This window comes from Pleurodeles waltl, chromosome 7 (assembly GCF_031143425.1).
Source record: "Pleurodeles waltl isolate 20211129_DDA chromosome 7, aPleWal1.hap1.20221129, whole genome shotgun sequence".
In the NCBI taxonomy this organism is placed as follows: Eukaryota; Metazoa; Chordata; class Amphibia; order Caudata; family Salamandridae; genus Pleurodeles; species Pleurodeles waltl.
This window is the reverse complement of record NC_090446.1, coordinates 1,126,381,745-1,126,405,039: the sequence shown is the minus strand read 5'-3', so window position 1 is coordinate 1,126,405,039 and position 23,295 is coordinate 1,126,381,745. Positions and strand designations below refer to the sequence as shown.

The following is a 23,295-nucleotide window of genomic DNA, read 5'->3' as shown; positions in this document are numbered from 1 at the left end:
CTCACGGTCCCACCCGCCTCCCCGTTGCCTTTCTGGTCTTACCAAGTAATCCTTGAGTACGCTCCTCTTGGTCTTCGAGGGTGCAATAGATGTTGTATATAATATATTTATATATGAATATATGTATATATCTTTGTGTATATACTTGATGTGTATATATATTTTTAAAAAGAGAGAGTTATATATATATAAAAGATTTACAGTTATTCATGCAATGTTGTGTATTTTTACAATGTTATGGGATGTTGCCTTGCTCTTTCATTGCATTGCCTGGTTGTTCTCATGCACGTAAAAAATGATTGGTACTGATGTCGGCACGTCGTCGAGGACCTCTTATTGCCTGTATGACGTCAGACGGCGTCGCGTGGGCTAGAGTGACGTCCTCGTCGACGTGCAGAGACTAGTAAGAAGATTTCCGTTGAATGCTGGCGCCATGGGAGTATTCATTAGGTGAGGAATCCACAGGTAGCTAATGTATCCACCAGAAAAGTCGTTACCGAAGGTAAGTAACTCGTTCTTCCATGCCATTTATCTTTATCTTGGTTTCTAATGATTGATGGAAGTCAATGATAGTAATCAATATCTCTCTGTGATGAGATTTTCATTGACGTCCTCTTGTGCATGTGCTCTCCCTTGTTCCCTTCACATATTTCCAGTGCCTTTTTTTGGTCGTTCTTCTCTGTAATGGACTTGCAATGAGTGGGTTTCGAGTGTTATCCCCCCACCGAGCTATAAGCAGTAAGCCATACGTCCTGTCATGCTTTCTGGTGGTGCCAATATTCCTAGAAGGTTGCTGTCCTGGTGTTAGAGCTCCTGGTTTCTCAGAATGTCTTGCATAAAATTCACATAATAATAAACTTAGGGTATGATGATTAGAAGCTGATTCCAGGCAGCGCTCCTCCGGGCCAACTGTCTTCCCATCCAATAAATAATGCAACTGTTTTCTGATAGTTCTTGCATCTAAAACCTTACATATCTCACATTCTCATTTAGTGTTCACCTGAACCAGCATAGGATCAGAAGAAAGATGTTTTTTTTTTTTTTACAGAAAAAAAGGCTTCAACAAGATAGATGGAACACTGAAAGAAGTTTTATAGACTGGGGAAATTTTAATCACCCAGTAACTGGATTTGCAATGTATTCAATAGTATATGGACTCAGAAACTTAGATTGCATTTTAAAAGATCTTTGTTAGATGCAAATGTTTCATGACTAACCGCAGAAAAATCGCAGTATACTAGTGACATGTTTTCTTCCCACAACTTACATTTTTATTTGTTTTGTCACAGAAATGAATATTTTACTACACAGACAAGACTGGATATAGCTCCCCTTAAGTAGGCTTTAGGTCCTGTTCTTTTTACAGACCTTCCCCGGGAAGCTCTTTTCTTTGTCACGCCATGACTTGATGACTGTTTTCTTAACAAGCACTTTGTATTTCGTCCTTGTTAGTTCAGGTCTGCAAAGGATATCCAGGGTCCTGTTGGAGGCTGGTTAAATGAATACGCTGTTGAGACCAGGGACTCCTGCCTGACTGTCCTTCCCCTTTTTCTTGGGAAAATGAAGAAGTGATTAGGACCGAGTATTCTTATATCAAGCCTTTCTCTTCCACTCTGACTGAAAGTATTTTATATTGTGGGAAGACTTCACCTCTTACCTTCCCTCTTGTGGATTTTCCCTGATTAGAGAGTGAACCTGATGGCCTCTCTGTAGCAAGGTGGCAGTATTATGTGGTATGACGGGGGTGAGGGGGTCTTACTATGTAATACTAACACATTACCCAGAAGTAGACCTCAGGTTCACATCAGTAAACCTTAGCTCAGTCCTGGTAGAGTGGCAAATAGCAGTTAGGCTACTTAGAGGAACATGTGTAAAGCATTTCAAAACACCAACATGGATGATAAGCAATTGCACGACTCAAAAGAAATCCAACAACTAATTTAGAATATAAAGCAGATTTTTATCTTAATTTAGACACCAAAACGAACTTAGGGGGTGATTCTGATTCTGGCGGGCGGCGGAGGCCGCCCGCCAGAATTCCGCCCCCATTTTACCGCTCCGCGGAGGGTATTATGAGTTTTTCCCTGGGCTGGCGGGCGGTCTCCAAAAGACCGCCCGCCAGCCCAGGGAAAAACTCCCTTCCCACGAGGATGCCGGCTCGTAATCGAGCCGGCGGAGTGGGAAGGTGCGACGGGTGCAGTGGCACCCGTCGCGTATTTCAGTGTCTGCAAGGCAGACACTGAAATACTTTGCGGGGCCCTCTTACGGGGGCCCCTGCCGTGCCCATGCCATTGGCATGGGCACGGCAGGGGCCCCCAGGGGCCCCGCGACCCCCCCTACCGCCATCCTGTTCATGGCGGCTTTCCCGCCATGAACAGGATGGCGGTAGGGGGGGTCAGAATCCTCATGGCGGCGGAGCGCGCTCCGCCGCCATGAAGGATTCCCCCGAGCAGCGGTAAGTCGGCGGGAGCCCGCCGACTTGCCGCTTCTGACCGCGGCTGAACCGCCGCGGTCAGAATGCTCGTGGGAGCACCGCCAGCCTGTTGGCGGTGCTCCCGTGGTCGGTGGTGGCCGCCAGGGTCGGAATGACCCCCTTAGTATCTTACATACAACCCGTGTTGTGGATTTTTAAAGTGTTTAAAAATAGATGCACTTTTCGTTGTCAAATGAATACCATTAAAGTCAATGGGGGGGAAGGCACAGTGTGCATTCGGTCACTTGTGGGGTGAGTTCCGTGGAACCCACCTTGCGTTAAGGTCTGAGGGATCCTGTGAAAAAACACCTACCCAACTCCACTCCTTCCCTGCATCATGGAAGCAGTGTCCGCCATCCAAGTTAAGCGTCCGCTCCTGCAGGAAGGAAATTGAGAGATTAGAACATGATACTCAGGAACAACCACAATAACTAAGGACTTATCCTAACAGGGAGAAAGACATGGGGGCAGTTTACCTGTAGAACCAATCGTGGTGACGACTGGGGAAGGGTAAGCACATGACCCGGAAGCAGATGACCCAAAAGCAGGAAACCCAGAAGAACAGCGTAGAAAGAGAGGAAAGACAACAAGGAAGGGCACCGATGTGAGAGGAGAGATGTGGAGGGAGAGGCGAGAGGAGAAAATTGGAGAGCAGCAGGGGGAAGATGACACCAGAAAGGAGGAAGAGGAAGGCGCCAAAAAGGATGACGAAGACGCCATAGCACAGGAGAATGAGAAGCGAGACCCTGGTGTTACCAAAGAACCGGAGGAGTATGCCACAAGGAGTGGTTTAAGGCAGAGTGCAGAGCTACACCAGAGACGCTGGTAAATCCCACCACAGCTCAGGAGAGCTGTGGCCACGCCAGTGAGTGTCTATGACAGGGTTAGTTGGGAGAGGGGAGGAGGGGTGCTACAAAGGGAGTCACATGTGGGGAAAAGTGCACCTACTCCAGACTGCTTGGTATCACTGAGTCGGGGAAGCATGGTGATATACCCTCAAGTCTAACCCCTCACCCCACGCCGCCAAGAAGAGGTAACATTTCTTTTTGATATACAGAGTTATTTTCTGACTTTTCTTTCCTGTTTCTTTTTTTTCCCCGCTTCATACTCACATGGAACCTCGGGATACTCCCTGACAGCCCTGTAAAAGAAAAAGACAAAAACATCACATTACACACTACTAGTGTTTGGTGAAGGTAAAGTAACCTAATGGAAGAAGTTCATGTACTCACCGCCGTTTTTCTGTTGTTGCTTTCTCCTTTATAGGGCTCTGTCAGCCACACTCCCTGGTTGCACCCCTACAAAGGAAACAAGAGAAGAAGGATGTAATTAAAACACGCCTGTCAAGATCTAGGAGGACATCACCCCCTTCAGAAGTTGTACACCACAACTAATAGAAACGGAGAATAACTCTTTAAATATTGTTTTTTTGTGTATCACCATATTATCCAATAAAAAAACAACATTTCACGACAAACCAAACCTCTAAAGCTATATTTCCGACCCTCCCTCCCAAATACAATAAAGTAAAGGGGACAAACAAATGCACCACTTTAACCTTTGGAACAATAAATACAGAATTGTTGAACTAAGTGTGATAAAGATATAACACATTTTTACCCTCCCACACCAGCACCCCAACACATTATACAAAGAAGATAACTGGAAAGCACAATAGGCATTATTCCTTTGAGGTGGAGGATAAAGATATAGAAATCTTTAAAAAAAGGTCACGTTGATCCAGGATAGAAGGAAAAGACACTTCATGGATTTATAATGTAATCTTAATGCCATACTGGTAATCTTACATTTCTTTTGTGCACAAATCTGTCTCAGTCCATTTTGTCAAATTTGTTAGTTGTATCAAAATAGAGGGAATTCAAAGAGGATTATATTTGACTAGTCTGTCCATGCTTCAACATTGACCATTTTCCATTATAGCTATATTTTACTTAGTTTGGATGATCCACATGGGTTAGAAATAACCTCCTCTACCCACAAGTGTTTTAACATATACCCAATCTCCTGCCTTCCAATTTTTTTTTTTACGCCATGTATAATGTCATAATATGTTTCGTATTTGGCTAAATTACATACAATGTTTCTTGCAAGAGTTGTGTTATGCTCAACTCTGTACCCCCCTCCCAACCAGGTCGGAAACAGTTTAGTACTGGGCTTCTTCCTTTTTCAAAGCAGTGAAAGGTGATACTCCATTAATAGAATTTGGGGTGGTGTGGTAGGCCCATAGCTTGTCCTGTATTGCCTTTTCCACATTTAGGTGGTTTATGTTTGCAAGTTGCATGCATTCTTTTATCATTCTGTTGACTCTCTCTACTAGACCATTCTCACAAGGACAATATAGTGCAGTTTTTTGATGGATAATATCTACATGTGTTAAAAAGCCTGTCATAGCCAATGATGTAAATGGTACTCCATTGTCAGTTACAATAGATGATGGTATGCCTTCTGTGGTAAATGTGTCTCTAAAAAAAAAAATAAGAGCATCTGTTGTGATTTGATGGACCATCCTAGTAACTATCCATTGAGAATGGTAGTGAACCAAAACAAAAGCAAACATTTTTGTAGCCCCAGTGTGATTGATTGCACCAGTTATGTCTAGGGCTAGTTTCTCTCATGGTTTGTCAGGTACAGATCCTGGGGAGATAGGTGCTTTGTGGGTTACTTTGGATTTGTCGCTTTTTTGCGCAAATAATGCAGTCCTTGACTTTTGTTTTAACCATAGAGTCCATATTAGGGAACCAATAGCGTTCTCTAGCTCTCGATTTAGTCAAGCCTCTACCTAAGTATTCTTCATGTGCCAGATCTATACTTTTAACTCTTACATCTGTAGGAGGTGTGATTGTCATTCCTGAGTATAAAATTATTGTTGATATTGATTTTGTGTCTGATTTCCCAAAAACTTTATATCTCGTCATTACTTCACTTCTGCTTTTTGGGCAACCCTGTAAGAAATATGTCTTTATTTTTTTCATGGATTCATCACTTGTAATACTGGAAATTCACTCTTCCTAAGTTATGGCAGGGGAGTTAATTTCTGGTATTGGAAAGTCTGGCATTTCATATTCTTCTTTCTTTTCTAAGGGAGCTCTTGATGAAGTAATCAACTGTCTTGTTTTGATTACCTGGGACATATTCCACACTGAAACAAAAACTTTCTAATCCCAGTATCCACCTATCTATACCGGGAGTACTATTGGATGACCCTTTGGTTGTGAACATGTAAACAAGAGGTTCGTGATCAGTACGTGTATCAAATCATATATCCCACAAATAAAATGTAAAATGTTTCACAGCCGAGAGGCATGCTAATGCTTCTTTTTCTACACCAGAATAATTATTTTCAGATTTTGTTAGGGCACATGAAGCAAAGGCAGTAATCCTCTTCTTGCCTGCAATGATTTGGGACAGAGTTGGTCCTAGACCTCTATTGCTAGCGTCAGAAGTTAGAATGTTTTCCTGTTAGGTTCAACATCGCACAAGTATGGAGCAGATAGAATAGCTCTTTTAATATTTTCAAAAGACAGCTGATGTTCATTGGTCCATTTGTACTGGACATAGGTCTTAAATAGGTCTCTAAGAATGTATGTAAGAATAGAAAGGTTTTTAATGTACTTGGGCATGAATTATGGCAGTCCCAGAAAAGGATTTCAGTTTGTCCTTGTTTTTTGGAACATTAGCGTTTTTAATAGCTTCTGGCAAGCATATTTTTTGCTTGAATCCTTCTTTGGAAATGGTGTGCCCAAAATATTCAGCTTCACTAATGTCAATTTGACTTTTTTTTTCTTAAAGTGTGCCCAACTTCTTTGAGTTTGTTTAGTACTATTCTTACGTTTATGTTATGCTCCTCATTGTAGCTCCATATATCAGTACATCATCTTGAAAACATAACGTTTTGGGTATCCCTTCTAATATGTGCTGCATAATCTTTTGAAAGATTGCAGCAGCAGATGCCAGTCCAAATGGCATTCTGCAGAACATCAAGGTGCCCATAGGTGTAGTGAATGTGGTCAACCATCTGGACTCTGCGTGTAACTCCACCTGGTGATATGCATTAGATAGGTCGAAGACAGAAAAGCATGTAGCTTCTCCTATTGTGTTTTACATCTTATGAATGCAAGATGAAGGGTGTCTCCTCATCCATATGTTTTTATTAAGATTGCATAAATCTGCCCACAATCTGATGCCTTCTCAATGGGTTTTCTTTGCTATAACAACGGGAGCTAACCAATCAGAACTTTCAGTAGGCTGTTTTATTTCTAGTTCCTTTAACCTTAGGAGTTCTTTCTCTAACGGTTCTTTTATTAGATGAGGTATAGGTCTGATGTTATGCACTACAGGTTTAGAATCTATTTTTGGTTTAATTTTATGTTTGACATTTTTTAATAAACCCAATTTAGCATTGAATATTTCTGGAAATTCATCACAAATCTGGTCACCTATTATATATTGGTTCCTGTTCTGTGTTGTTAGGATCTAATTTAATCCCAAGCTCTTTCTGGTGCTGCCATCCCAACAAGTTGAATCTGTCCTTTACTACATACACTTTGCCTACTGTAGACAGATATTTTTGAATGTTATACATGTTTTAATCGTTCCTATAAGGGGAATGAGGTCCTTATTATATAACCACCAGGTGAAATATCAGAAACTTGTAATTTAATGCTGTTGTCTGATATTTCGTTGAGGTCTGAAACATTAATGAGTGTAAAGGGTGAGCATGAGTCAGCATACATGTTAACAGGACTACTGTCAATGAAGACTTTGCATTCTAGATATTTAATTTGGTTCACCGCCCTACTTCATTGACTTGTAATAATACTTTTCTTATAATTTGGGAATCTTCATCATGTGATTTGTTTTTGCTGCTTTTATCAACTTTGGACAAATCCCTACATTCTCTGGCAAAGTGACCTTTTTTTATTACATTTTCTTCAAGTAGCCAATCTGGCTTGGCAATTTACCTAATTGGCTAAGTGGTTACTACTACCTGTAATATTTTAATATATTCTTTTCATGTTCGTTTCTTTGGTGCAGAAGATTAGTATTTTTTATTTTGTAAAACTCTGACTCAGAGTTTTCTACATTTATAGATGATAGCTGTTCGGAAGTGATGGGGGTTCAAATTTCTTAAGCAAATTGTAGTATGTTCTATGGATTTAGCAATTTCTTGAGCTTCATCTAAATCAGGTTGTTTCTGCAGCAATTTCTCCTGTATTCTGTGGTTATTGGTACAACAAACAAGTTGATCCCTCATAAGAGAATCATTTGGATCTCCAAAATTGCATACATTACTTAAACCTCTGAGGACAGCAACATGGTTTGTTATGCTTTCCTGTTTACCTTGCATATGACAGAAAAATATGACGTTAAAGGACAGTATTTATTTGGTCCCCAAAATGATTATCTAATTTTGTAAATGTTATTTTATATTCATCTCTATCCTCCTCATTTTGTGGAAACTCTGGTTCATAGGCAGGCATTCTAAGGCAGGCTGCAATACAACTGTCAGAATGTTCCAAATGCAATAAAGTGAAGGGGACAAAGGGATGTATTCCTTTAACCTTTGGCACAATAAATACAGAATTGTTGAACTAAATATGATATATAAAGATATAACATTACTCTGTGCATCGTTTATGGCCAAGGTCTGCATAGGATCAGTGATCTTGGATGCCTTCTGTGTAGAAAGGGGTACCAGAGTGGGTTGCCCTTTATATCAAGTTATTTTTTAACTGGCCACGGAGCCCTAGGCCTGTATGCTAAGAGCAAGGGGACCAACTTGGGAGGGAGGGGGTGCTACTGGGGAATGCTAATCATATTTTTTCACCATATATGGATGATGCAGTAATCTACCTTTGAGCGAAGGTAAATCTTGTACCACAGTTGATACCATTACTTGACAAGTTTGGTCACCTGTCTGGGCTCAGAATTGTTTGGGACAAATTGTGCTTATTTCCTTTGGTTTCACTGGCGGAAGACAGTGTACAGGCATTATCAGTTATATTGCTGCAGTGGAATGTTGATACCATTAAGACCTGGAAATTCATACCATGCTGAATCTGACTTCTTGGAAGGTCATTTGGGCAGAGCTGTTGTGTCTAAACGTCAGTCTTTTCTGTGTTGGAGACAGCTCTCTCTTTTACTGGTGGGTAGAGTGATGATCTCCAAAATGCTGATCCTATCCCGGTTATTATACTTTTTACTACTTTCCCAACAATACTAAGGAAACTCTTCTTTTAAGAATACAGGACGACATTGTTATCCTTGATATGGGGCTCGGTGGACTTAAGGTTATAATGACGAAGCTGCATGTGCCACATACTGAAGGGGTTTGAGCGTGCCCCATTAAGAACTCTATTACACTGCGGCTCAGCTGCAGTGGCCGATGAAATGGCTGGAGGAAGGAGTACATTTCAAACATGATGATGTATTGGAGGAACTGGCGGGCTGTGCCCTGTTGGAATGGTGATTGGGCTCCTTCCCTCCTAGAAAACCAGACAACATGCTTTTGATGGTGGCAAGTGGTGCTTAAGGGCATACATGACAAACGGTTCAGGTGTCATAAGGTTTGAGCCAGAACCACGTACATGTGTGCTACTGGTCCATGGGAGCTAAACACTTTCCTGCCTCTCACTGCCTCCACTAGTGACCACGTACAGCGGTCAGGTATATGAGGGCCAGTACTAAAAACTTGAAACAGACACTACCAGTCTGGCTGGACACTGACGTCTGCAGGTCGATGTGAGTATCTAAAGACGGAAAGAATTATCTTAGTAACCTGCTTTAAAAAAGCTGTGGATCTAACTGCAACAGTAAATGGGTATAACTTAGAGCAGTGGTTCTTAAGCTCTTGATTTCTGTTGACACTCCGCTGAGTCACTACTGGACACCAGAGACCCCCTCTAAAGCAATTTCTAAGATTTGATCCTCAAAACCAGACTCAAAAATACAGAAACAAATAGACATCAAATACACAACTTATAAGATATTGTACTTATTTCACAAATGAACATATTCAAACATTTTAATTTTGATTTTAATGGGAAGGTGAGAGCTTTTCAAAGTTAAGAGCTTAGTTTATCAAACGTGTTTACCCATTCTCTCGTAGAGGATTTTCATTTATAGTCATAAGCACTGAATAGTCCCCTCTACGTGCGGTTTTTCACAGTATATCTTCTTAAGTGTAGATGTTCACCTTTCTTCTGGAAGAATCACTTAAGAGAGAAATGTATTATGCAGCCTAAAGGAACAGGCTACAATGGCCCAATTCTTCATCCTGTACTTTAAAAAGGGGCCATGAGATTATATATGTACATAATTTCATGATGTTTTTGTAAAAACAGCATAGATGTCTTCCATAAACCCTTTCTGAATAGGGAGATGAAGTAAAGCAGGGCTGTGTAGCCCCCATAGACTGTTATTATATGTGTTAAAAATAGAGACTGTGCCTTTAAGAACCGGTATCCCATCATGCTGAGAAGGTGGTGGGTGCTTCAGCAGGTGACAGAGCAGGTGGCAGTTGCTACAGTTCTTTTTTTTCCGGCTCCTGCTCACAGGCCTCCGGAGCATTGGGCTCGGACATATTTTTTTGCCTTTCTCTTTCAAATTTTTCAACTGAATTTTGTGGCGACTATTTCACTCAACGTCTCTGGTCTCTCCCAAGCCTTTTCTGTCTTTTCCTGACTGAAATTAGAGGTTTTTTGAAAGACGCCCTCTCGTTTTGACAAATGCCCAGCCTGTGGGAGAAAAAAGGACAAGGCAGACCCTTAAGAGGTGTGTATTCTCTGCCTCCCAGAGAATCATGTTTCTGCGTCTTGCCATCACTGTAGGAACTTTTCAGGATGCACCCTAAAATACAGAGAGAAAATTTGCCTCCATGGTACTGAGGAGCAAAGAGGACAACAGATGCGGTCTGAAGGTGGGACCTCAGAGTGAGGAGAGGGTCTGCCCTCTTCCAAGGCTCTGTCATCCGTCTCTGGAGAGAAGACAACGGCAGAAAAACGCCACCGGTCCCGGTCGACATCGAGAGGATTGAAGTCGAGGAGAGGTACGGCACCTACCTGTTCGCCGTCTATTAATGGTTCGACGTTGAAGAAATGCCGCAGGTCACCATGAAGACACGGATGTCGATGTTGATAATAACACTGTTTACTTGGAGACCTCATTTGCTGTTGAAGAGTCCATCCACTACGATGCCAACAATCGATGTCGAGGCACCGACGCCTATCACCATCGACAAGCAGGTCGATGTTGAAGCATCAAGACCGGTCAGCGGCGAGAACCCCTTTGGCATCCTCAAGGCTACAGGAGACAAGAAGAAAGAGGAGGTGCATTTATACCCTTCCAGATTTGGAATATTCAAGAACATACTCCCCTTCAAGGGACACACCAGGTTCTCCTTCGCCAGTGCCATCTCTGTCTCCTCAACCACCTCCTCCTCCACTGCCTCCCTCCGCCTCCACCAGCACCAGTTGTTCCCGCACCCAGGCTCACATCTCGGTCTAGATCTTGCCATCATTCTAGGCGCCACCATCACAGCTCAAGGCACTCCATCATCCATGCGCTCCTGTCATCATGACTATTCTCAACGATCTCGGTCCAGACACACTACGGAAACATCATCCACTTCTACAGGACGATACTCTCCAACTCTTTCAGACTCCCCACCTCTATGCATATCACTGGTGGATAATATCACCACTTTCCAGGAAGGCTTCCTGAGGGAAGCTGCAAAACCTAACATTGCGATGTCAACTCCAGCACCATTGGCATCAATAATATTTGAAATCCTTCAACACAGGTTGGCATCAAGACCTTTGCTGCCACTAGTGCCAGGACTATTAGAACCAGTTATGGACCTTTTCTTGACCTCTTCAAGCTAGCTCCATCTAGGCTTCAGAAAAAAAATACTGTCCTCTGGAGCAAGATCGTGCCTTTCTCCCTACAGACCCGACACCAGACTCTGTCATTGTAGTAACGGCAAAGAAACACCATGCCACTACTCCCACTTCAACAGTTCCTCCTGCTAAAGAAAGTCAGAGGTTAGACTCAGTGGGTTGGAAGGTTTTCAGTGCGACGCCAACTGCGATGAAAGTGGCCAGAACAACCGCCTTTTAGGCAGGTATGACAAGGCTCTATGGCACTCTATGCAAAGGTTTGTTGACCATCTCACACGAGAGAAACAGGAAGTCTTAGTGTAAATCCTCAATGAGGGATTACTGGTTTCTAATCTAATCAAATAATTAGTGCTGCTGCAAATTCTTCCCTACTAGCGTCATATGAGTACTGCCACGGGCTCGCTCTCCAGAGACACTCTTGGCTTCGCCTTACCTCCCGCAAGCAGATTATTAAATCTGCCATACTCTGGTACCACTCAATTCGGAAGCCACACTGATGATGAGATGGGAGAATGAAAGTGGAAATGGAGACTCTGAAGGCAGTTGGCTTAGAAAGACCCAGAGAGCAAAGAAAATCATTCCCACCCTACCAATGCCTTAGTGTTCAAACCCCCCAATGGGAACACAAACAAGGTAGCGGACATCATCAGCACCAGCGAACTTACCCACTATACCAAAGGAGGCAGACCAAGGTTTGATCCACCCAGCATCCTGGTCTAGGAGGCAAGTAACCAGTTGCGTCAAAAAAGACAGCTACCCACTCATAACAAAAGACGCCTGGGTTCTGAATATTGTACAAAATGGATATTTTCTCAGGTTCACCAGTTCTCCACCGTCCATCCCGCCGAAACCATCCAGTTTCCAACTTCCGCTGTTATGGTTGGACGTCAGTATCCTCTTTCAAGAGCAAGAGGTGGAACAACAACATCGAGGGCAGGCATTTATTTGAGGTACTTTCTGGCAAAAAAGAAACACAAGAACAAATTCAGTCCTATACTCGACCTCAAAAGAGCCAAGTGGAATCGGCGAGAAATGTTACGGATGCTGTCATTACACCAGATCTGTTCCCAATTACACCAGGGGGATTGGCTTTGCTCCATCAACTGTCAAGACGCATATTTATATATTCCAATCACCAAAAGGCATCGCAAGTTCTTAAGGTTCCTAGTGGGGCCAGACCACTATCAATACTGAGTAGTTCCGTTTGGTCTCAAGTCAGCACCCAGAACTTTCGCCCAACTGCATGGCAGTAGTGGCTGCCCATCTCAGGAAACAAAATATTTGTCTACCCATACATAGATAATTGGCTAATCAAGGTGTCAACATCTCAAGAAGCTCAGCTTCACTACAATTTGACTTGCAGTCTCCTTAAAAAGGTAGGCCTTCATGTCACCATCACAAAATCAGCACCTGTCCAGTTCAAACCTTAAATTATCTGTGAGACACTTTCGACACAATATAGACCAAAGTGTGTCCTTTGGAGGATAGATGTTTATCGATCTCTCAGAAGTGTCACTCTCTCATGACAGCTTCCCGTCCAACGGTGAGAACAGTATCCTCTCTCCTTGGCTTGATGGCCTCCTGTATCTTCTCACACAATTGCTAGTCTCCATTCTGCAGAAATGTTTTGAGGACCAGTGGGACCAACTAACAGGCAATTGGGAATACAGGATAATACTATCCCGTCATGCGAAGCTGTCCCTGAAATGGTGGTGTTCTCCAAAGAACCTTCTTCAATGGATGCCTTTCTTCAGGAGGTTCCCCATCAAACAGTAGTGACAGATGCCTCACTGCTGGGATTGGAAGCCCACATGGATCACTTCCAAATCCAGAGCAAATGGTCAGAAAGAGAGACGACATACAATATCAATCTCCTGGAGCTACGCGCAGTCCATCTAGTGCTAAAGGTGTTTCAACCGTCGTTCAGATTCCACTCCCTGCTTGTTAAAATGGACAATACAAACACCATGCACTACCTCAACAGGCAGTGATGGACGAGGTCCAGGCCCCTATCACACGAGGCCCAGGCAATCTGGAAATGGGTCATTGCCAGGGATCTAACAATCACCGCAACTCACCTTACAGGTGTGCCAAATGTGCAGGCAGACTCTCAGCAGGATTCTACAAGAACACCATGAGTGGGTCTTACACGACGATGCCGTCCACAACATCTTTCAACTGTGGGGCACCCCACCCATCAACTGGAGTTACAGGTAAGAAACTATTCCTTCTCTCGTAGGTGATTTCCATTTATAGTCATAAGCACTGAATAGAGTAGCAAGCCATCCCTACTTAAATGAATGGTACATTTTGTTTTATGCGGAAAGAATGAAAATAACGGCAAATCTAAGTGTAAAACGGCTAAGGATTGATTAGGCCACTACTGCAATGATGTTCCCTCTAGGGCCCTCAGACTACTTTTGCTTCTAACACTGTCTGGTGTGTTCTCCTACCATTTACACTCTACAAGAGAAATTGTTTCTAACACTGTTGGGTGTGCTCTCCTACCATCTGCACTCTACAAGGGCTATTTTACCATTGGTCAAGCCTATGTTATATGTGTGTTTCTCAGAAAGGCTTGCCGCTACCCACCCCTCTCTGTAGTTGGTCTTGTTGGTCACCACAGTCATGTCTTCTTTGATCACTCATGCTGTTTCCTTTCTTTCATAGTACCTGGGTGACAGAGTTTCTGAGAAGGTGAAATCCAAAGTGGTGGAGCTACTTTACAGCTGGACACTGGCCTTGCCAGAGGAGTCCAAAATAAAAGATGCCTATCAGATGCTGAAGAGACAAGGTGAGACCATCTTCCGTCAGGCATTTCTATGCTGTTGCCCATTGATCTCTGTGTAAACACCCTCTATCATTGCCCATCTACCTCACAAAGTTAACCTTTCTGTTTTTCACCACTTATCTCTAACTTTGGTTCCCTTAAATTGACCCCTCTGTCTTTGACCAGCCCTTCATACTGTTAACCCTTTTTATGCCCCATTTTTATAATTGATCATTTATACCTCCGTAGTCTGACATTAATCTCTCTGCGGGTCATCTTAATTGTCCCTCCTCATTGACTTCCTGTCCTTTATCGTCTTTCCTTTCCCTTCATCACTGACCATAGTTCCCTGAATCCTGTCCTCTTATTGTTCTCTCTTTTTATTGATGATCTGTTCCGAACTGTTACTCTCTTACTTGCCCATTGATATTGACCGTTTATCCTTTACAAAGGACCAGACGAGACATTGCTTATTTGTGATCTGTTATGAATGTTTATGTACGACAACTGAAAGGAAGAAACATAATGTACCTACACTGTGCCTTATGACAAATTCAGAAAAAGTCTGAGTATAAAACTACAAGATATTCTTGGTAATGATAGTTCAGGAGTTGTGTTCCAAACCTGTCCAAGTACAGTTAATGCTGCATCTTTAGCTCCATTTACTATCATTTTATTTGGTAAATAGCAACTTAGCAATGTATTACATGAGTATGATTTGCATTCAGTTAGTTAATGTGTTATTTCCTCAAAGGTCTCACCTTTGGGGAAAAAATTATGATCCAGTACTAAGAAGTCAATGTACCCTCATTGAAGAGTGTAAAACTACCCCAGAACTGTGAAAACAATTTTGTATATGCATGTTTAAATATTTTATAGTTGTTGTTGCTGTTCACCTTTTTTAGTTAAAATAGGTTAGAAAAGCTTGAGTTCCTAATTTCTCAATAAATCCAACCATGTGTTGGATTTATTGTACAATGCACACAGAGGGCATCTTAGAGATGCCCCATGTGTTTTGCCCAACCCTTTAGTGTAAGGCTGACCAGTCTGTGCCAGCCTGCCACTAACAGATGAGTTTCTGACTCCATGGGGTGAGAGCCTTTGTGCTCTCTGGGGTCAGAATCAAAGCCTGCTCTGGGAGGAGGTGCTTCACACCTCTACCCTGCAGTAACTGTAAGACTTGGCTATGATCCTCAAAGGCCTCCTGTTACAGTGCCCCAGGCAGTGGAGATGCCACACCCCCAAGCCCCACTTTTGATGGCAGGTCCTGCTGGAAAATTAGGAAAAACAAGGAGGAGTGACCACTTCATCTGGGACTACCCCTAAGGTGTCCAGAGCTGAAGTGCCCCCCCCCCCTTGCAGAATCCTCCATCTTGGCTTGGAGGAGGGGACACAGGGAGGGTGTAGCCACCCTCAGTTACAGTAGCCATTGCCTACTGCCCTCTGACCCTAGTATTTGGGGGTACCCCTGAATCTTACTCACCAGAATAAATAAGGAAGAAGGACTGCCAAACCAAGCCCCCGCAGTGAAGACGACAGACGACAACTGATTTGGTCTCAGTCCTACCGGCCTGTCTGTAGATTCCAAGACCCCTGCTCCAAGAACGCGACACATCCTGCAGGACCAGCAACTGCTACAAATCCCCAGAGGACTGCCTGCCCAGAAGGGGACCAAGAACTCCCGAGGACAGTGGCCCTGTCCAGAAGAAACCTCCAAAAAATACTCCAAAACTGTCCTAGATCAGCAAGCCCTGCCCACTCTAAGCCTACAGCCTGAGTCCATGTGGCCCCTCAGTCCAGAAAAGGTCACCAGGCGATTCTGACCTCTTCACCCTGGGTTGACCCCTCCTGGCCAACACGACGCCTGCAGCCTGAATCCAGAGGACTCTGTTGACCACGAGCGGATCTGACGAAGATACCCGACACCCAAGGAAAACCCTGCACCCGCGGCCCCCTGGCCTTGGGGAATCTGACCGACGGTCCAGCAACATCCAGCAGGCACCTCCCCTACCTGTCCAGCCTTACGTTTCCCAAAAGCGACCCCCTGGACTGAGCCTGCAGCATCTTTTGTGACCCCGGGGTTGGCCCTCATATTCAAAAGCATTGAGCGTCCCAGCTCTGTGTTTGCACCCTGCACCTGGCTGCCGCTGAGGGTGTGTGTTTGGTGTGAGCCTGTTGGCCCCCCAGTGCTGACCTGAACCCCTCAGGCCTGTGCCCTGGAACCACGGCTACTTACCTGCAATCTGCTTTCTACCAAGGACCCCCAGTCCTCATAGGATTCCATCATAAACCCAACATCAACTTTGACCTCTGCACCCAGCCGCCCCGGTGTTGCTGGTGGTGCACTTTTAGGGTCAGCCTAAACTCTGACCTGTGGGCATCCTAACCCCGGAAGACTGGAATCGCCAGTCATGTTTCTCACCTGTTAACTGTGCTAACACTTTCCCCTCAGGACTCTATTGACTCCTATGAAAAATTTCACTGTTTCAAGTTTGGAAAAAGAAAAGTATTACTTACTTCTAAACTGCTTTATCTGCGAAAACCAAACAAAGTACATTGGATACATATGCGTGGTACCTATTGACAACTGTACTTTCCTGCAACAGAGACCTTCTGGTTCTAGACATAAAGTAACAAAGTATATTTTTGCAATATAAAACAATTGGCCTGGAGTTAGTCATTGAGTTTGTGCCTCATTTCTTGACTGTGTGTACAAGAAAGTCTTCTTGATCTTGCTACCCAGTCCTTTTACATTCCAGGTTAACACCTTTAAAGTGTTGCAGTGTGGTGTACTCCCCACAGTGTTATACTTAACTCAAACTGAAGCATATAGTACCCCAGTGCCCCCCCCCCCCCCCACCCACACCCAACCAGCACCCTGCAAAGCAGACTTCGAACTGGCCACCACCCCAAAATGCAGAGTGCCTGTCGCCCCATCATCAACATTTCCGTAATGAACACATGGCTTGAAGATGCCTGTAAAAGAAACAATTAGCCAACAGAACATCCCTTAATATAACAACATCTGTGTTGTTGCCACGCAACCAGTGATGGCAATTGTGCACCATATCTTGCACACTACTATTGTAGCTGTTCCTCGGTGCCAGTGTACAGTCAGGGAAATCATAGGTTACTCATGTCTCACTGTCACCCCTGACCTGCATCCCGCTCCTGGTGTTCCGCCTGCGAGGAGCCTAGGCCACTGGATTGTCATTTCTCTTTTAAGTCACCCTCTCTCCGGTTCTTCGAGGTTCGCCAGTCTTCCAACCAGTCCCATGTCTCCTCTGGCGTCCCAGAGTGCCAGGTCCTGTCCTCAACAGTGACTAGAATCCTGGCTGGAAAAAGCATTGTGTACTCCAGTTCTGCCTCGCGTAGTGCTTTCTTTACCTCTGTGAAGCTGTGCCGCTGCCGTTGGACCTACAGCGTGAAGTCTAGAAAAAAACGGATTGTCGCATTTTCAAAAAGCACATCACCTTTCACCAGGGCCGCCTGTAGAATCACGTCACGATCTCTGGTTTAGCAACCTTACGATGATGGTTCTCAGTGGTGTGTCTGGGTTAGGCGGAGGGATTGGTGCCCCGTGCGCACGTTCGAGTGTAAAGAAGTGGGACAGGCTCTTTGGTTTGAGGTGCTTGGTGATAAGCTCTTCACGGAAGAGCTCCACACTTGCTCCTTCCGCTTTCTTCGCCCCCCCCCCCCCCATCATTTGGATGTTATTGCATCTGGCCCTTCCTTCTTGGTCCTCCAGTTTGGCAGCCATAATTCCATGCTCCTTCACAAGGCGCTTGACCCTCTCTTCGAGGGACTTCGTGGCTGCTTATTGGGAGACAATATTAGTTTCAGCTTTCTCTGACATTGTTCTGACAGTCCGCTCGGAGGAGGGCAAAGTGTATTGTGACAGCGTCCAGTTTCGGTTCTATCGTGCCTTTCAGGTCTTTTATGGCCGCCATTATTTCTTGCAGTGAGGGCTCTCGGCTGGGCGCATCCCCTCTTTTGTGCGAAGCATCCATGCCCCCCCCCCAACCCCCCCCCCCCCCCCCCCCCCCCCACCACCACCACCACACACAACCATTCCACACACCCACTCCAGATGCCGGGGCGGGGATTGCCACTTCACATTTGTTCATCTGGTTGAGTTGAATTGGGTGCGCACCACGGCCCTCTACATGACGAAAAGATCTGCCCCAAGGTGGTCTCTTCAGTTGCCCTCAGATTATTGAGTCAAGTACCACACCAATGTTGTCAGTCTCTTCAGGGCACCACGAATCGCCAGTCAGTATTGCACACAGGGTATGCGTAAGTCCCACATAAAACATGTGCATCCAGGCCCCAACCCCCCCATCAGCCTCCACAAAGAACCTGCCTCCCATATAATTCCCCGCCAGTGGGGCAGTCTCACAGCACCCAGAAGTCTAAGGGTGCAGCTGCACCTTCTATCGGACAAGGCCTTGCCACAGTTACAAATACTATCCGCCCCGAGGCCCAGCACTCTCTTGCAACCTGCAACTGCTTCTCACCCCAGGACCCCTCACCACAAAGATTCTCCAGCACCGCCTACAGGATTCAGGGGTCGCTCCTCCACTGAGGAGATTTCTGGAAACTTAGCCCTAGGCTGAGTGTCTTCTCCCTGCTCCCAGCATGCCCCACTCTCGGGAACCGGGCCAGCTAAACTTGCACGGGCCCGACTCTTCACTGCATCCTAAGCCAGGCTCGGAGTAAATTGCCTGATTCCCGGCCTGCCACCGTTGCCCCAGGTAATATGGAATGCAGGGGAGCGGGGACGTAGGAGGCCTCAGTTAGGCGGGAGCACTGGGCCTGGAGGATAAGCTGGCCCCCACCTCACCCCCGCAACAACGGAGAGGAATGAGAGTCCCGAGGGCTTCACCCCTGCCCATGCTGCCAGACTCTCAATTGTCAGTCCCTGTTGTGCGGCTACCACCGCTCTGCCACATGCTTCTTGGGCCCTATTAAGCCGCTCCTATTGCGGCTGTATATTTCAGATTTACGGGGCCCCGAGCGTCCACTGCTGCTCCCCTAGCCTCAGGGTTCCCTGCCAGGGCTGCGGTCTTGGATAAGTAGACGTACGGGGATGGTATTTTTCACGGCGTCAAAGCCAACCTAATGTGCGGCCGTCTTCGTTGGCTCTAAGCCACACAAGCCACACCCCTACACTGGCAGCTTTCAGCAGCTCTACAGGTCCCTTATGTTATTTCTTATTTTTATAGTCCTCAGCGCGTAGTTTTACAGTTACCACATTAAAGGCAAGAATAAATATTTCCCCCTTTTCATATTCTTTTCATTCTTTTAGCAGATGAAAAGTTCAGGAGAAAACATGGGAGTAGCGTGTTGCCACAGCATGTGCAATTGCTAATTCTGCCAGCAACTCATATTACCGGAAAAAATAGGGAACTAAAGCTTAGGTTTCCGGGGCTCTTACTATCTGAGGTGTTTGATATGGGTCCTCCAGCCTCCACCTACATTATTGTGAGTAGAAAGGCAGTTTGACATCTTTTGATTGCAGAACTCGAAAATCGCTCATAACTTGCTCCCAAAATCCTTGTTACAACAAAAAAATGCACTTTTGTTCCGTCACATGCATACGAAGTATCAGAAATCACAAACGACTATTCCTTACATAGGCACTTTACAGTGGCATAGGCCCCATGAATACATGATCTTTTCTGTACTGGTGTGACTACAAAACACCACGTGTAATAACCTCGCTGTTGAACTCTGGTAGAAATAAAATTGCAATTTACTTTCTTATTTGCAAGTTACATGCAAACATAGTAAACATTACCTACAGTAGATAACTGTTGCAAACATACACCCACTCCCATCTTCAGCAACCAGCTGCCAGCAAGAACTGGGCACAAAGAATCTTCTTACTCCGCATTCCACACCCACCATAAATATGATGAAATTGTTCAAAGAATTGCTTGTGCTCTGTGTTTCTCCCATCCTGGTTTTTCTTCCTTCATCTTGCTGTAAAAGTGGGCGAAGTGTTCTTACCTTGCCCTCCTCCTTGTTGCCATGTATAGCATGGGACTGTGCCGTGTCTTTATGTTGTGTGTGTTCCCATTTCTTCTGGTCCATTGTGAAGGTTGATGTTTGGAATATTGGAATGTTTGGTACATGTTTCATTAGGTATGACTGACAACCCATTGAAAAATGTATGCTGAAAGGGATTGTACTGCTAGTTTTGGTGGGACATCCTTTTATTTTACTACATGTCCTGTAACCTAAGGAATGCAATGTTATTTTATTTCCAAATTACTGAAATAGGAATGTGAGAGATGATTATATTGAACATTCAAGGACCTGGCTGTGAAGAAGGTAAGATGATATTCCAAGATAAAGAGAGTTCTTGTATTCTAGCCTCGAGATAATCAACCCTTGTAGCACAATCTCATGTGGTGGTTCAGGAAAAAAGGAATAATTTTTCTGAGCATTAAAAGCTTATAAAAACGTACCACTGCTACCAGAGAAGAGAAGTAGAGCTTGTGATAAAAAGTAATTCAGAGGTTCCTAATAGAAAAAGAATGGGAAATGGGTAGAGCCAACTTCTGCCAGCCTCCAGGACGATCACCAACAATTATTTAAAAAACATTCATAAGTTCAACGAACACCATCATATTAAAAGCTACAGAACTCCCTCGATAGCCTATCAAAGGGCAGTCTTTTCCCCAGGTGTTTGACTATTCTAAATTAAAATTCCTTACAATTACAGCATCTCAAGTGTAACTGCTGCCTACACCTGTCTACAGTGAAGGAAAACGGTGGGCTCAGAGGCTTAGCATTAGATTAGTTAAAGAGCACCCTAATCCTTTAACAAACGTAGAGGCTTCCACTGCTGTGATGCCTTCTACTGGTAATTGCCTATCTCAGATTTTTCTGGCTCATGAGAGTGGGACCTAGAAACACTGTCTGTGTTTTAATTAATTCTCTGCTGTTTTTCTGTCAGAATTCTTAAACAACTTAATTCAATGGTTTTTGTTCGTACAAAGCAATTTAAAGTTTTCTGTATCTTTTCAAGACTACCTTTAATTTAAAATTTCTGATGGATACAACTACCTGTGGATTCCTCACCTAATGAATACTCCCATTGCGCCAGCATTCGACGGAAATCTTCTTCCTAGCTTCTGCACGTCGACGAGGACGTCACAATTGCCCACGCGACACCATCTGACGTCATACAGGCAATAAGAGGTCCTCGCCGACTTGCCGACGTCAGTTCCCTTTTTTCCATGCCATTCGAAACGGTTATCTTCGAGGGAGCTACTGTTGCTGTATCGACAGTTACAGTGTGTTTTTGGCTGTTTTTACTTTTGAGACATTACAATGTTGCAAAGAAAGTCAGGATTCAAGCCCTGCCGAGAGTGTGGAGGCAAAATGTCGGTAACGGACCTACATTCTGACTGTTTGTGGTGTCTTAGTTCCGACCACGATGTTGACAAGTGCGATTCTTGTCAACATATGAATCCTAAGGCCCTGAAAGAACGGGAGGCCAAACTTTTTCTTGCGAAATCGAAAAAGAAGGAGAAGAGACGTCACCGAAAGTCGTCGTCACCGAAGTCACATCGGCGTCATCGGGACTCTCGGCGTCATCGATAATCTCGCCGCCGGTCGAGTAGGGAGAGGTCTCGATCGAGGTCACCATCGACTCGACGTCGGAAGACTTGGGAAGTTAGTCCCACTGTTTCTCCCCAGCCGACGATGCCGTTACCTTCACCGACTTCACCCATGTCATCGGTCAATCCTCCTTCAGTGTTCGAGGTTCCACAGCCTTAGGTGTTTTCTCCATCTATGCAGACGTTGAGACCGGCATTGATGTCGCCTTCGAACCAGGCACCTCAGTACCCGGCTTTCCCGGCCCCTGGAGCTGATAGTACCGCATTCCTGAATGCAATGTTCTCCATCTTCCAACAGATGGCTCCAGGTGGTGGACCGGCTGGTCCTTCAGGCCCTTTGGCCTTCAACATGGGTGCTCCGGCTCCACTTCGACCGGCACCCTTTATGCCCTTTCTTCCCCTGGGAAACGTGGGCTCGGCGCCGGTATCGGCTCCGGTGGCTTCGGCTCCTACGGCTTTGGCTCCTGCGGCTTCGACGTCTCAGCCAGCGACGCCGACTAGACCTCCTCCGACTCTGGGGCAGTCTTCACTCCGTCTGGCTCCACGTTCGGCGCCGAAGAAATCCATGGTGCCTTTAGACTCGGCGTCTGACGGATCCGAGGATCGGCGTCTGACGGATCCGAGGATCGGCGTCAATCTTCGATGTCCGCTGACGCCATGTCGACGCCGAGGATAGAGGAGAGGCTGCATTCGAGGAGGCTTGCTCTTCGCCTCCTTGAAGAACAGGAATACCGGAGACAAGCTTTGGAGGAAGGGGAGATTGAGGACTCTCGTGAGGGTCTCCATGGACTGGACACTGCTAGTGGTCTGGATACCTCCCCTGAATGGGAGTTGTCATCACCTGGGGAGTAAACAGAGGAGGCAGCTACTTTTCACTCAGTTATTAGAAAGGCGGCTGATTTTCTGGACCTCCCTTTGCCAGTGACTGAGGCCAAGCAGAACATCTTGACGGAAGTGTTGCACCCTGCCTCTACATCTGCAGAACCACTTTTGCCTTTCAATGAAGCACTACTGGACCCCATTATGGAAGTCTGGAAGAAGCCGGTGTCTTCTTCGTCCGTCAATAGATCTGTGGCTCGGAGGTATCGGGTTGCACCGGCTGACCCAGGCTTTCTTTCCAGGCATCCAACACCTGACAGCCTGGTGGTCCAGGCTTCGTGTTCAGCTCGATCTGCTCCTGGGTCCTTTCCAGCTGTACCCTCGGATAGAGACTCCAAAAAGATGGACATGTCATCCAATAAGGTTTTCTCGTCTTGTAGCATGGCTTTGAAGTCCACCAATACTACATGCATCTTAGGGAGATACATTTACACCCTGATGGACGAGATTAATTAGACGCACACAGAGGTTCCTCAGGAATTATTGATCCTGGTCTCTGATGCTCAGGCAGCTGCAACCCAGGTTATTCAATCTGGGTTGGATACATCTGACTCGGTTGCTAGAGCAATGGGCACTGCTGTGGCTACGAGGAGGCAGGCCTGGCTTCGTAGCTCTGGTTTTGCC

At 45.2% G+C, this 23,295-nt stretch overlaps 1 protein-coding gene across 3 annotated transcripts in view; it reads left to right on the top strand.

Annotated features, from left to right (window-relative positions):
* The window catches only part of GGA3 (golgi associated, gamma adaptin ear containing, ARF binding protein 3), a 525,496-nt gene that overhangs the window by 148,756 nt on the left and 353,445 nt on the right, over window positions 1–23,295 (top strand). For all 3 annotated transcript variants that reach the window (XM_069200128.1, XM_069200129.1, XM_069200130.1), the window contains one exon: window positions 14,062–14,185. In XM_069200128.1, coding sequence (XP_069056229.1) covers window positions 14,062–14,185 — 124 coding nt within the window. The remainder of the gene's footprint in view (window positions 1–14,061; window positions 14,186–23,295) is intronic.